Source organism: Ranitomeya imitator, chromosome 4, assembly GCF_032444005.1.
Source record: "Ranitomeya imitator isolate aRanImi1 chromosome 4, aRanImi1.pri, whole genome shotgun sequence".
NCBI lineage: Eukaryota > Metazoa > Chordata > Amphibia > Anura > Dendrobatidae > Ranitomeya > Ranitomeya imitator.
The window spans coordinates 494,737,026-494,750,364 of record NC_091285.1 but is presented as its reverse complement, the minus strand read 5'-3'; the positions used below and the strand labels follow the sequence as shown (position 1 = coordinate 494,750,364).

Genomic DNA, 13,339 nt, shown 5'->3' with positions numbered 1-13,339 from the left:
ACTAGAACTCTGGTGCCACCTATTGGATAGTTCCCAGAGGAGCACTGCGGCTTTAAGTCTCCTCATCTTGGCATGCTTAACATGTCAGTCTCCGTAAGGAGAAACCATACTGGATCCCATGTTATTATGGTGTGTGAATTATAAAAATATGAATGAATAAAATGAATAAAACAAATAAGGATAAAAAAAAACCCTCAGAACCAGGATATTTTATGGTTTTTAATCAATACAGCACGCACAGAAAACAGCATCCTCTCTGCAAATTTAAAAGAATAAAACAAATGAACAAACAGTGATTAAAAGTAAAAATTCCCAGTAAGTACAGTACATAGAGTCTTCCTCATTCTCCTCCCAGTCAGGAATAGCAGCATATTTTGACCAAGTCCAAAACTCAGCATTCTACATTACAAGCACAATGGATGGGATTTATAGAAATCTCAGGCCCACTGTGCTCCTTTTTAACGCTGCATAAACTGACATGACCAATAAACTGTAATTAGATGCAGTAATTCCGCATAGTACGTACTGTAGAACGCAAGGTTTTGGGAGCAGCAACAATGCGCAGCATCCAGAACACTACTATTCCTGAAGGTGGGCACGCAGTCTCACCTTGTCAAATTGTTACAAATTCCCTCCTGCCTTTCTTCCCTTCACCATCTTCTGAAATAAACAACTGGAAGGGTTTATCATTACCAGAAGTCAGTAATCTTACCCAGCTCAAGTCAACAAGTCGTGACGGTGGTGAAGGATGTACAGGAGAATTATTAGGCAAGAAAACCCCACAAGTAATCCTTGCTTCTCCAGCGCTGCCACTCCGCTGGTCTATGCATACAGGGCTGCAGTAGTGATATCACTTCTACAACATGTGTCCTATGCAGGGACTAAGGGGTGATGCATCGGACTGTTTAGACCAATGATTGTCAGCAGCGGTCACATGTATACACGACAACATCGCTGCAGCTCTGTCTACGTACAGACTGTCGAGGAGCAACAGAGAAGCAGGAGTGGTGCCCGAGTAGGTGAGCACTGATGTTTTGTTCTTTTACGCTATAAGGGTAGGCACCAGTTTTTCATTAAAAACAAGGCCATTTAAATCAATTATTTGTCAAGATTTAAGGACGACAAATTCATTACCGTGTTATTTTTACAGTAAATGTGCAATAAAAAAAACCATAACATCCACTCCATATTGCCAGTGAAACACTGCGGCTAAGCAGTTATTTTCAGAAACAGTCTTCAGTAAAAAGTATCATCCCTCTTACCATAACCGGTAAATCAACCAAACAAAATGAATGATATTGCAAATAATCTGCTACAAGATATGCCTGCAGTGAAAAATAATATAGCTGTATAGAGATCAGAAAGGCCGTGACCCGATGGTGTATGCGACCTAATGAGGACACCGAAGAGTTGTGAACAGAAGTCAGGACTTGATTTCAGTGCAATATAGTAATAAAATATCGGCTATGGATTGCATTATATAGGAAGTCTCTTAGATATTCTGTTGGTGGGTCTTCAGCCAGCTTCCACTGAATGGGAGGTCACACAGGAATGAGACTTGTCGCTCAATGTTGATAGGAAGAAGTTGCATAGGAGTCGTCCTCTTCAAGCCTAGAAACAAAGAAATAAATATGGAAATCATAGTAAAGATATCAGGATCTGCTGGACCAGACAGCACTGCAATCCTAGCTAGCAGATGCCAGGACTACAATCAGGGCCGTATTTGCCATTAGGCACTGGAGGGCACGTGCCTAGGGGCGGCAGGTTGCAGGGGGCCGCACCAAGACAGAAGAACTATTTTTTTTTTTTAACCTCCCCTGCCCTCCCTCTGCTAGACAACCCATGAAATGGCTTGGATTTTTGGTATTTCCAGGCCTCCGTACCTTGTGAGGTCACACTCCTTCCAGTAGCCACACTCTAGTCGGCATGGGACTGCTAGAATACAAACTACATACTTGCAGTCATGTGACAATAAGCAGGGACAAACGGTGTGGGTATATTACACACTATTAGGATTCAGCAAGTGGCAGTAATGGATGAAAATTTACCCTGGGCTGGATACCCCTATAAGCTGAAAAACCTCTAAGGTTAACACACTGCATTCCTTCTGTAACCTGTTAACACTATTTATACTGAAGGAGGAAATAAAAAATGCTGACAATAAAATGCTGGTTTGGCCCCAAATTCCACAAGATGGATGGACACTGACATATTACAGTATATAGACAAACGTAAAATCGGAAGCTGGAGAAGGAGTATATATAAAATATATGGGACAAGAGGCATAAGATGACCCCAATGATGCTACTTTTCATTTGGTGTTATCGCACTAAAGGTACCTTCACACATAACAATTTCGTTAAAGATATCGTTGCTTTTTGTGACGTAGCAACGATATCGTTAATGAAATCGTTATGCGTGACAGCGACCAACGATCAGGCCCCTGCTGGGAGATCGTTGGTCGCAGGGAATGATCAGGACCTTTTTTTTGGTCGATGATCACCCGCTGTCATCGCTGAATCGGCGTGTGTGACACCGATCCAGCGATGTGTTCACTTGTAACCAGGGTATATATCGGGTTACTAAGCGCAGGGCCGCGCTTAGTAACCAGATATTTACCCTGGTTACCATTGTAAAAGTTAAAAAAAAAAAAAACAGTACATACTCACATTCCTGTCACGTCCCCTGGCGTCAGCTTCCCGCACTGACTGTGTCAGCGCCGGCCGGCCGTAAAGCAGAGCACAGCAGTGACATCACCGCTCTGCTTTACGTCCGGCGCTTACACAGTGCAGGGAAGCTGACGCCGGGGGGCGTGACAGGAATGTGAGTATGGACTGTTTTTTTTTTTTTTTTTTACAATGGTAACCAGGGTAAATATCGGGTTACTAAGCGCGGCCCTGCACTTAGTAACGCGATGTTTACCCTGGTTACCCGGGGACTTCAGCATCGTTGGTCGCTGGAGAGAGCTGTCTGTGTGACAGCTCCCCAGCGACCACACAACGACTTACCAACAATCATGGCCAGGTCGTGTCGTGATCGTTGGTAAATCGTTTAGTGTAACTGTACCTTAAGGCCTCCTTCATATGTACGTGGATACCACTCACACCCAATATGCACATGTCCATTTTCTGGCAGCACAGATGACTAGGGCCACTACAAGTCTATGGGTCCGTGAAAAGCACGCACAGCACACGGATGGCATCTGCTTGTTGTACTTGTTTAACATTACAAAGTATAGAAGAAGCTTTGTAGTTTCATTCTGTTTTTAAACGGAAAAACACTGATCCAAAACCATGATGACACCGATACTTTTTTTTACGGTACTGGTTTTTTATGTACGTGTGAAGGGGAGTAAGAGACACTTTTCCTGATATTAAGTCATCTAATTTTACAGGTGTTCACAATTTTTCTCCATTGAAATAAGTGATGTGTTGGTCTGGTTTCAGTAAACCTTGTATTTTAGACGTTTTAGACGAAGATTTAAAAAGAATATGCATAAAAAATTGGGGAGGGCTAGCACTGGAGTTTATCTTTAGGGTCCTCTATTAAAAGATACATCTCTATTAAAAGATATATTAAAGGTACCGTCACACTCAGCGATGCTGCAGCGATACCGACAACGATGCCGATCGCTGCAGCGTCGCTGTTTGGTCGCTGGAGAGCTGTCACACAGACAGCTCTCCAGCGACCAACGATCCCAAGGTCCCCGGTAACCAGGGTAAACATCGGGTTACTAAGCGCAGGGTCGCGCTTAGTAACCCGATGTTTACCATGGTTACCAGCGTAAACGTTAAAAAAACAAACACTACATACTTACCTTCCGCTGTCTGTCCTCCGGCGCTCTGCTTTCCTCTGCACTGTCAGCGCCGGTCAGCCGGAAAGCAGAGCGGTGAAGTCACCGCTGTGCTTTCCGGCTGGCCGGCGCTGACACAGGATGCAGGAGGAGTGCAGAGAAGCAGAGCGCCGGGGACAGACAGCTGAAGGTAAGTATGTAGTGTTTGTTTTTTTAACGTTTACGCTGGTAACCAGGGTAAACATCGGGTTACTAAGCGCGGCCCTGCGCTTAGTAACCCGATGTTTACCCTGGTTACCAGTGAAGACATCGCTGGATCGGCGTCACACACGCCGATCCAGCAATGTCAGCGGGAGATCCAGCGACGAAATAAAGTTCTGGACTTTCCTCGGCGACCAACGATCTCCCAGCAGGGGCCTGATCGTTGGTCGCTGTCACACATAACTATTTCCTTAACGATATCGTTGCTACGTCACAAAAAGCAACGATATCGTTAACGATATCGTTATGTGTGACGGTACCTTAAGATTGAGCCAGGTCTTTAAATACTCTGCACTTATTAGAACCACATATAATAATAATAATAATAATAATAATTTTTATTTATATAGCGCCAACATATTCCGCAGCGCTTTACAAATTATAGAGGGGACTTGTACATACAATAGACATTACAGCATAACAGAAATACAGTTCAAAACAGATACCAAGAGGAGTGAGGGCCCTGCTCGTAAGCTTACAAACTATGAGGAAAAGGGGAGACACGAGAGGTGGATGGTAACAATTGCTATAGTTATTCGGACCAGCCATAGTGTAAGGCTTGGGTGTTCATGTAAAGCTGCATGAACCAGTTAATTAATTTTTTTTTTTTTTTAATATAGGCCACACAGGGATCGTTAGGTTAATGCATTGAGGCGGTAGGCCAGTCTGAACAAATGAGTTTTTAGGGCACGCTTAAAACTGTGGGGATTGGGGATTAATCGTATTATCCTAGGTAGTGCATTCCAAAGAATCGGCGCAGCACGTGTAAAGTCTTGGAGACGGGAGTGGGAGGTTCTGATTATTGAGGATGCTAACCTGAGGTCATCAGCGGAGCGGAGGGCACGGGTAGGGTGGTAGACTGAGACCAGAGAGGAGATGTAGGGTGGTGCTGAGCCATGGAGTGCTTTGTGGATGAGGGTAGTAGTTTTGTACTGGATTCTTGAGTGGATGGGTAACCAGTGTAATGACTGGCACAAGGTAGAGGCATCGGTGTAACGGTTGGTGAGGAATATGATCCTGGCAGCAGCATTCAGGACAGATTGGAGCGGGGAGAGTTTGGTAAGAGGGAGGCCGATTAGTAGAGAGTTACAATAGTCCAGACGAGAATGAATAAGTGAAACAGTAAGAGTTTTTGCAGAGTCGAAAGTAAGAAAAGGGCGAATTCTAGAAATGTTTTTGAGATGCAGGTAAGAAGAGCGAGCCAGTGATCGGATGTGGGGGGTGAATGAAAGGTCAGAATCAAGGATGACCCCAAGGCAGCGGGCATGTTGCTTTGGAGTAATGGTGGAACCGCAAACGGAGATGGCAATGTCAGGCAAAGGTAGGTTAGTAGAGGGAGAAAACACGAGGAGTTCAGTTTTTGACAGGTTTAGTTTCAGATAGAGGGAGGACATGATGCTAGAGACAGCGGTAAGACAATCACTGGTGTTTTCTAATAAGGCAGGCGTGAGATCAGGAGAAGAAGTGTATAGTTGGGTGTCGTCAGCATAGAGATGGTACTGGAAGCCAAATCTACTGATTGTTTGTCCAATAGGGGCAGTATACAAAGAGAAGAGGAGGGGGCCTAGGACTGATCCTTGAGGAACCCCAACAGTAAGGGGAAGGTGAGAGGAGGAGGAACCAGCGAAACATACAGTGAAGGATCGGTCAGAGAGATAGGAGGAGAACCAGGAGAGAACGGTGTCCTTGAGGCCGATGGAGCGGAGCATAGTGAGGAGGAGCTGATGATCCACAGTATCAAATGCTGCAGAGAGATCCAAGAGGATTAGCATGGAGTAGTGACCATTAGATTTAGCTGTTAGTAGGTCATTAGAGACTTTAGTGAGGGCAGTTTCAGTAGAGTGTAAAGAGCGGAAACCAGATTGAAGAGGGTCGAGAAGAGAGTTATCTGAGAGATAGCGGGTAAGACGGGAGTGGACCAGGCGTTCGAGGAGTTTAGAGATGAAGGGAAGATTAGAGACAGGTCTATAATTAGCGGCACAGTTTTGGTCGAGGGATGGTTTTTTAAGTAATGGATGTATGATGGCATGCTTAAATGAGGAGGGAAAAATACCGGAAGTGAGGGAAAGGTTGAATATTTTAGTTAGGTGAGAGGTGACAGCCGGGGAAAGGGACTGGAGGAAATGTGACGGAATGGGGTCACTGGTGCAAGTGGTCGGGCGAGAAGATGCAAGGAGCCTGCTTACTTCTTCTTCTGTAACTGGTTCAAAGTCAGAGAGTGAACTAGATGCAGTGGGGGAGGGAGGACAGTGCATGGTATGAAGAGATTGGGAGATGATTTCCTGTCGAATATGGTCAATTTTTTCTTTGAAGTAATTGGCCAGATTGTCAGCACGGAGATCCGTGGTTGGGGCCTGCGCTCTTGGGTTGAGTAGGGACTGGAACGTGTCAAAGAGACGTTTAGGGTTATTGGACAGGGAGGTGATGAGGGTGTTGAAGTAGGTTTGTTTGGAGAGGTGAAGGGCAGAATTGTATGTCTTTAGCATGAACTTATAATGGATGAAATCTTCGGGTAGATTAGATTTTCTCCACAGACGTTCTGCGCACCTGGAGCACCGCTGCAGGAAACGTGTTTGCAGCGTGTGCCACGGTTGTTGCCGTCTGTGCCGAGTTGTTTTATGTATAGGAGGAGCAGCTTCATCCAGGGCACTTTGCAGGGTTTCATTGTAATGCTTCAGAGCAGAATCAGGACATGAGATGGAGGAGATTGGGGCCAATGATGACTGCAAGTTCTTCATAAGTTCCTGGGTGTTAATGGCCTGTATGTTTCTATAAGTGTGGAAAGTGGGGGTGACCTGAGCGGGATGGCAGTTCTTGATAGAGAATGAAAGAAGGTGGTGGTCAGAGAGTGGGAGAGGGGAGTTTGTGAAATCATCCACTGAGCAAAGCCGGGAGAAGACCAAGTCAAGGGAGTTTCCATCTTCATGTGTTGGCGAGTTAGTATGCTGCGAGAGGCCGAAAGAGGAGGTTAGAGCCAAAAGGTGAGAAGCAGATGGGGAGAGGGGAGAGGCAATAGGGATGTTGAAATCACCCATGATAAGGGTGGGGGTGTCACAGGAAAGAAAGTGTGGAAGCCAGGTGGCAAAATGATCCAGGAACTGATGAGAGGGGCCGGGAGGACGATACACCACCACCACTCGCATGGAGAAGGGGACGTAGAGTCTGACCACATGGACCTCAAAGGAAGGGAAGACAAGTGAGGGTACTTGGGGGATAACTTGGAAAGTACATTTTGGTGAAAGGAGCAGACCAACGCCTCCACCTGCTCTGTTGTCCGATCTTGGGGTATGAGAAAAGTGTAGTGCACCATATGAAAGAGCAGCAGCAGCGGTGGTGTCTGACTGCTGGATCCAGGTTTCAGTAAGAGCCAGGAGGTTAAGAGAATTAGAAAGGAAGAAGTCATGGATGAAGGAGAGTTTATTACACACAGAGCGAGAATTCCAAAGGGCACAATTCAAAGAGACAGAAGGCATGCAGGGAATATTAATAAGGTTAGAGGGGTTTCTGGGTGTAGAAATTGGGAGGTTTGACTGGCATATAAAGACTTAAGGTACCGTCACACTAAGCGACGCTGCAGCGATACCGACAACGATGTCGATCGCTGCAGCGTCGCTGTTTGGTCGCTGGAGAGCTGTCACACAGACAGCTCTCCAGCGACCAACGATCCCGAGGTCCCCGGTAACCAGGGTAAACATCGGGTTACTAAGCGCAGGGCCGCGCTTAGTAACCCGATGTTTACCCTGGTTACCAGCGTAAACGTAAAAAAAACAAACACTACATACTTACCTTCAGCTATCTGTCCCCGGTGCTCTGCTTCTCTGCACTCCTCCTGCACCCTGTGTCAGCGCCGGCCAGCCGGAAAGCACAGCGGTGACGTCACCGCTCTGCTTTCCGGCTGACCAGCGCTGACAGTGCAGAGGAAAGCAGAGCGCCGGAGGACAGACAGCGGAAGGTAAGTATGTAGTGTTTGCTTTTTTAACGTTTACGCTGGTAACCAGGGTAAACATCGGGTTACTAAGCGTGGCCCTGCGCTTAGTAACCCGATGTTTACCCTGGTTACCAGTGAAGACATCGCTGGATCGGCGTCACACACGCCGATCCAGCGATGTCAGCGGGAAGTCCAGCGACGAAATAAAGTTCTGGACTTTCCTCAGCGACCAACGATCTCCCAGCAGGGGCCTGATCGTTGGTCGCTGTCACACATAACGATTTAGTTAACGATATCGTTGCTACGTCACAAAAAGCAACGATATCGTTATGTGTGACGGTACCTTTACAACGAGCAGTAAGAAAAATCCTTCAACAAATATTCCAGCTGAAAGACTGATTGATGTTATCAATTCTTGTTCAACAAAGTGGCCAGCACATGAAAGCTATGGATGAGTGACATTTACACATGGCTCTTACAATGTTGGTCTTCCAGGAGATTTATACACTACACTCATTCATTTGATCTGGTCTAGTCTGCTACAGAAAAGCCTGTACAAATAGGATTAGAATTAGACATGAGCTCAGGTGAACAAATGCTATAAAACAGTATATTGCTATCGATGTAAGAATTAATGACAGCTCACTGGACAAGCTAAGGTTCACTCAAAATACTGAAGAATTAGGAAGCCATGGGGCTCTGTAAAGAGCTAAAGGAAAGATCGCCTGCACAGATTAGTAAGAATACAACGCTGGCTTAAAGACCCATACATTTCATATTACCAACTTAAGGAGTATTTCCACCAAAAGCATTTACCACCTATCTGCTGGGTGGGTGATGAATCTCAGACCTGTGAAATTCCTGACCACTGGAAAACCCCCGGATTGCCAAGATAAGAACCCGCTGCAGTGTGATTCCATTTGTGAGAAAAGGGAGGACTAGTTCCCTGCACAGCAGATGGTTGGGAGTACTGCAGCACAAAAAAAAAAAAAAAAAAAAGGCATACAGAGCTAAAGGTGTGGCCCCCTTAAAGGTTATGATTTGTTGGGTCCCAGAGGCTGATCCTCCTAGCAGTATGATACACGTTCTAAAAAGGATGGAAAACTTTGTAACCCTGTCTTTGATTATTGCTGGTAGATAATTGCTGTGTTACACAGTCAACATCGGCCTATAACAGCAGCAGGTGCCCATTAAATTGGTTGTCCGCTCACTCCATGTGACTGCAGACTTGTGAATTCTCGCATTGAGCACACTGAGCACGGTTAGGGTATGTTTCCACGGTCAGGATTGTGACGCAGGTAAAATCTGCCCCTGTGGTCACTGGCAGGTCACCTGCATTTTTGATGGGTTTTTACATGCGTTTTTTTCATGCGTATTTTGTAAGCTAAATAAAGTTAAACAAAAAAAAAACAGAATTGTGATGTCATTTCTTGTCCAACCTTTTCATTTAGGCCGGCTTCACACTTGCGAGTTTTACGGACATAAGAGCGCAGAAACTACGTCCGTAAAACTCGCAAAACATACGGCACAATTATTCTCTATGCCCCTGCTCCTATCTGCCGTATTAAACTGATCAGTATTATACGGCTTTCTACGGCCGTAGAAAATCGCAGCATGCTGCGTTTGTCACCGTATTGCGCAAATAAAACGTCAATGAAAGTCTATGGAAGCCCCAAAAATACGGATTACACACGGACCAGCAGTGTGACTTGCGAGAAATACGCAGCGGTGTTAGAGAGAAAAGCCGGTAATTCAGTGCGGTGTACAGTAAAATCACACTGACAGCTTCCAGTAGAATAGGTAGAATAAATGTGTACACATAGAATAGATATATATATATGTCAGTGAGACACATATATGTATATATATTACTAGCTGAAGAGCCCGGCGTTGCCTGGGCATAGTAAATATCTGTGGTTAGTTATAGCACCTCACTTCTCTTATTTTCCCATCACGCCTCTCATTTTCCCAATCACATCTTTCATTTTCCCCCTCACATCTCTCATTTTCTCCTCATCACCTCAGTATTCACATGTTTGTCATCTCCCTTATATATAGTATACATCTGTATGTCATCTCCTGTATATAGTATATACCTGTATGTCATCTCCCCTGTATATAGTATATACCTGCTGTGTGTCATCTCCCCTATATATAGTATATACCTGAATGTCATCTCCTTCTATATATAGTATATACCTGTATGTCATCTCCTCCTGTATATAGTATATACCTGTGTCATCTCCCCTGTATATAGTATATATCTGTGTGTCATCTCCTCCTGTATATAGCATATACCTGTATGTCATCTCCTCCTGTATATAGTATATACCTGTAGGTCATCTGCTCCTGTATATAGTATATACCTGTGTGTCATCTCCTCCTGTATATAGTATATACCTGTATGTCATCTGCTCCTGTATATAGTATATACCTGTGTGTCATCTCTCCTGTATATAGTATACTAGCTATTGAACCCGTTCTACGCCCGGGTGGCGAGCATTTATATTGGTATATGGTCTCCATCCTTGTATGTGCTGCTCCATCCTGCGTCCCCATCCTGTCATGTGCTGCACCCATCCTCCGTCCCCATCCTGTCATGTGCTGCACCCATCCTGCGTCCCCATCCTGGTATGTGCTGCACCCATCCTGTCATGTGCTGCACCCATCCTGCGTCCCCTGTTGTGAATTCTGTGGCAGAGCTCCCTCATGTGGTCACAAGTGGTACTTCGGCTGATTCTCTCTGTGAGCTTCCGTTGGTGGAGGAGAGTGGTACTGCGGCTTCTGAGTTTCCTTCCTCAGGTGATGTGGTGAAGTCGTTGGCTGCTGCTCTATTTAACTCCACCTAGTGCTTTGATCCTGGCCTCCAGTCAATGTTCTAGTATTGGACCTGTTTCCTCCTGGATCGTTCCTGTGGCCTGCTGCTCTGCATAGCTAAGTTTCGCTTTTGCTATTTTCTTTGCTGTTTTTTTCTGTCCAGCTTGCTTCTTTGTTTTTTCTTGCTTGCTGGAAGCTCTGGGACGCAGAGGGTGTACCTCCGTGCCGTTAGTTCGGTACGGAGGGTCTTTTTGCCCCCTTTGCGTGGTTGTTTGTAGGGTTTTGTGTTGACCGCAAAGTTACCTTTCCTATCCTCGCTCTGTTCAGAAAGTCGGGCCTCACTTTGCTAAATCTATTTCATCTCTACGTTCACAGTCATTATATGTGGGGGCTGCCTTTTCCTTTGGGGCATTTCTCTGAGGCAAGGTAGGCTTATTTTCTATCTTCAGGCTAGCTAGTGTCTCAGGCTGTGCCGAGTTGCATAGGGAGCGTTAGGCGCAATCCACGGCTGCCTCTAGTGTGGTTGGAGAGGATTAGGGATTGCGGTCAGCAGAGTTCCCACGTCTCAGAGCTCGTTCTATGTTTTTGGGTTATTGTCAGGTCACTGTATGTGCTCTGACTGCTATGTCCATTGTGGTACTGAATTACCAGATCATAACAGTCCCCATCCTGGTATGTGCTGCACCCATCCTGCGTCCCCATCCTGTCATGTGCTGCACCCATCCTGCGTCCCTATCCTGTGATGCGCTTCTCCCATCCTGCGTCCCCATCCTGTGATGCGCTGCTCCCATCCTGCGTCCCCATCCTGTCATGTGCTGCACCCATCCTGCGTCCCCATCCTGGTATGTGCTGCATCCATCCGGGGGCCTGAGCAGGCGGGGACACCGGCGCGCTGTGGGGGTCAGGTGCAGGTATCGCCGCCAGCTCAGGCCCCCCAGCACTTACTATATTCACCTGTCCTGCGTTCCATCGCTGAGCGCCGCCATCTTCCCGGTCTCCTGGCTGTGACTGTTCAGTCAGAGGGCGGCGCCGGCGCGCATTAAGCGCGTCATCGCGCCCTCTGAACTGAAGGTTACAGGCCGAAGACCGGGAAGATGGCGGCGCTCAGCGATGGAACGCAGGACAGGTGAATATAGGCGATACTCACCCTCCTGGCGGTCCCTGCTTCTCTGTTGGAGATCGCGGTGTGCGTTCAGTGTGAACGCACACCGCGATCTCCCGGGAGCGTCACTCTGTGAGGCCCAGACTGCGCCGGCGCTTGCGCCTGCGCAGTCTATAAAGGCTTCGGACAGAGTGACGCTCCCAGCGTTATATTATAGATATCTGTGTGTCATCTCCCCTGTATATAGTATATACCTGTGTGTCATCTCCTCCTGTATTAGACCTTGTTCACACGTTATTTGCTCAGTATTTTTACCTCAGTAGTTGTAAGCTAAATTTGTAGCCTGATAAACCCCAGCCATCAGGAAGCCCTCCCCCTGGCAGTATATATTAGCTCACACATACACATAATAGACAGGTCATGTGACTGACAGCTGCCGTATTTCCTATATTGTACATTTGTTGCTCTTGTAGTTTGTCTGCTTATTAATCAGATTTTTATTTTTGAAGGATGATACCAGACTTGTGTGTGTTTTAGGGCGAGTTTCGTTTGTCAAGTTGTGTGTGTTGAGTTGCGTGTGGCGACATGCATGTAGCGACTTTTGTGAGATGAGGTGTGGCAACATGCGTGTAGCAACTTTTTGTGTGTCGAGTTGCATGTGACAGGTTAGTGTAGCAAGTTGTGTGCAGCAAGTTTTGCGCATGGCGAGTTTTATGTGTGGTGCCTTTTGAGTATGTGCAAGTTTTGTGTAAGGCAACTTTTGCATGTGTTGCAACTTTTGTGCATATGGCAATTTTTCCGCGTGTGCAAGTTTTGCGTGTGGCGAGTTTTCCATGAGGTGAGTTTTGCACTTGTGGCGAGTTTTGCAAGAGCCTAGTTTTTGCATGTGGCGAGTTCTGCGCGTGGCGAGTTTTGAGCGGCGACTTTTGTGTTTCGACTTTTATGTGGCGAGGTTCGTGTATGTGTGGTGAAATGTGTCCTGAGGGTAATATGTGTTCAAGCACGTGGTAGTGTGTGGCGCATTTTGTGTGTGTGGTCATATCCCCGTGTGTGGGGAGTATCCCATGTCGGGGCCCCACCTTAGCAACTGTACGGTATATACTCTTTTGTGCCATCGCTCTCATTCTTTAAGTCCCCCTTGTTCACATCTGGCAGCTGTCAATTTGCCTCCAACACTTTTCCTTTCACTTTTTTCCCCATTATGTAGATAGGGGCAAAATTGTTTGGTGAATTGGAAAGCGCGGGGTTAAAATTTCGCCTCACAACATAGCCTATGACGCTCTTGGGGTCCAGACTTGTGACTGTACAAAATTTTGTGGCTGTAGCTGCGACGGTGCAGATGCCAATCCCGGACATACATATATACACATTCAGCTTTATATATTAGATTACTTCATCCAGCGCTAGATAGCTTTAAAGCCGGTAATTCAATTACCGG

At 46.2% G+C, this 13,339-nt stretch overlaps 1 protein-coding gene across 1 annotated transcript in view; it reads right to left on the bottom strand.

Moving 5' to 3' along the window:
- Positions 1-204: 204 nt before the first annotated feature.
- Positions 205-13,339, bottom strand: part of LYSMD2 (LysM domain containing 2) — a 59,193-nt gene continuing 46,058 nt past the window's right edge. The window contains exon 3 of the mRNA XM_069765994.1: positions 205-1,611. Within this exon, the coding sequence (XP_069622095.1) occupies positions 1,566-1,611 (46 nt within the window). The 3' untranslated portion in view covers positions 205-1,565. The remainder of the gene's footprint in view (positions 1,612-13,339) is intronic.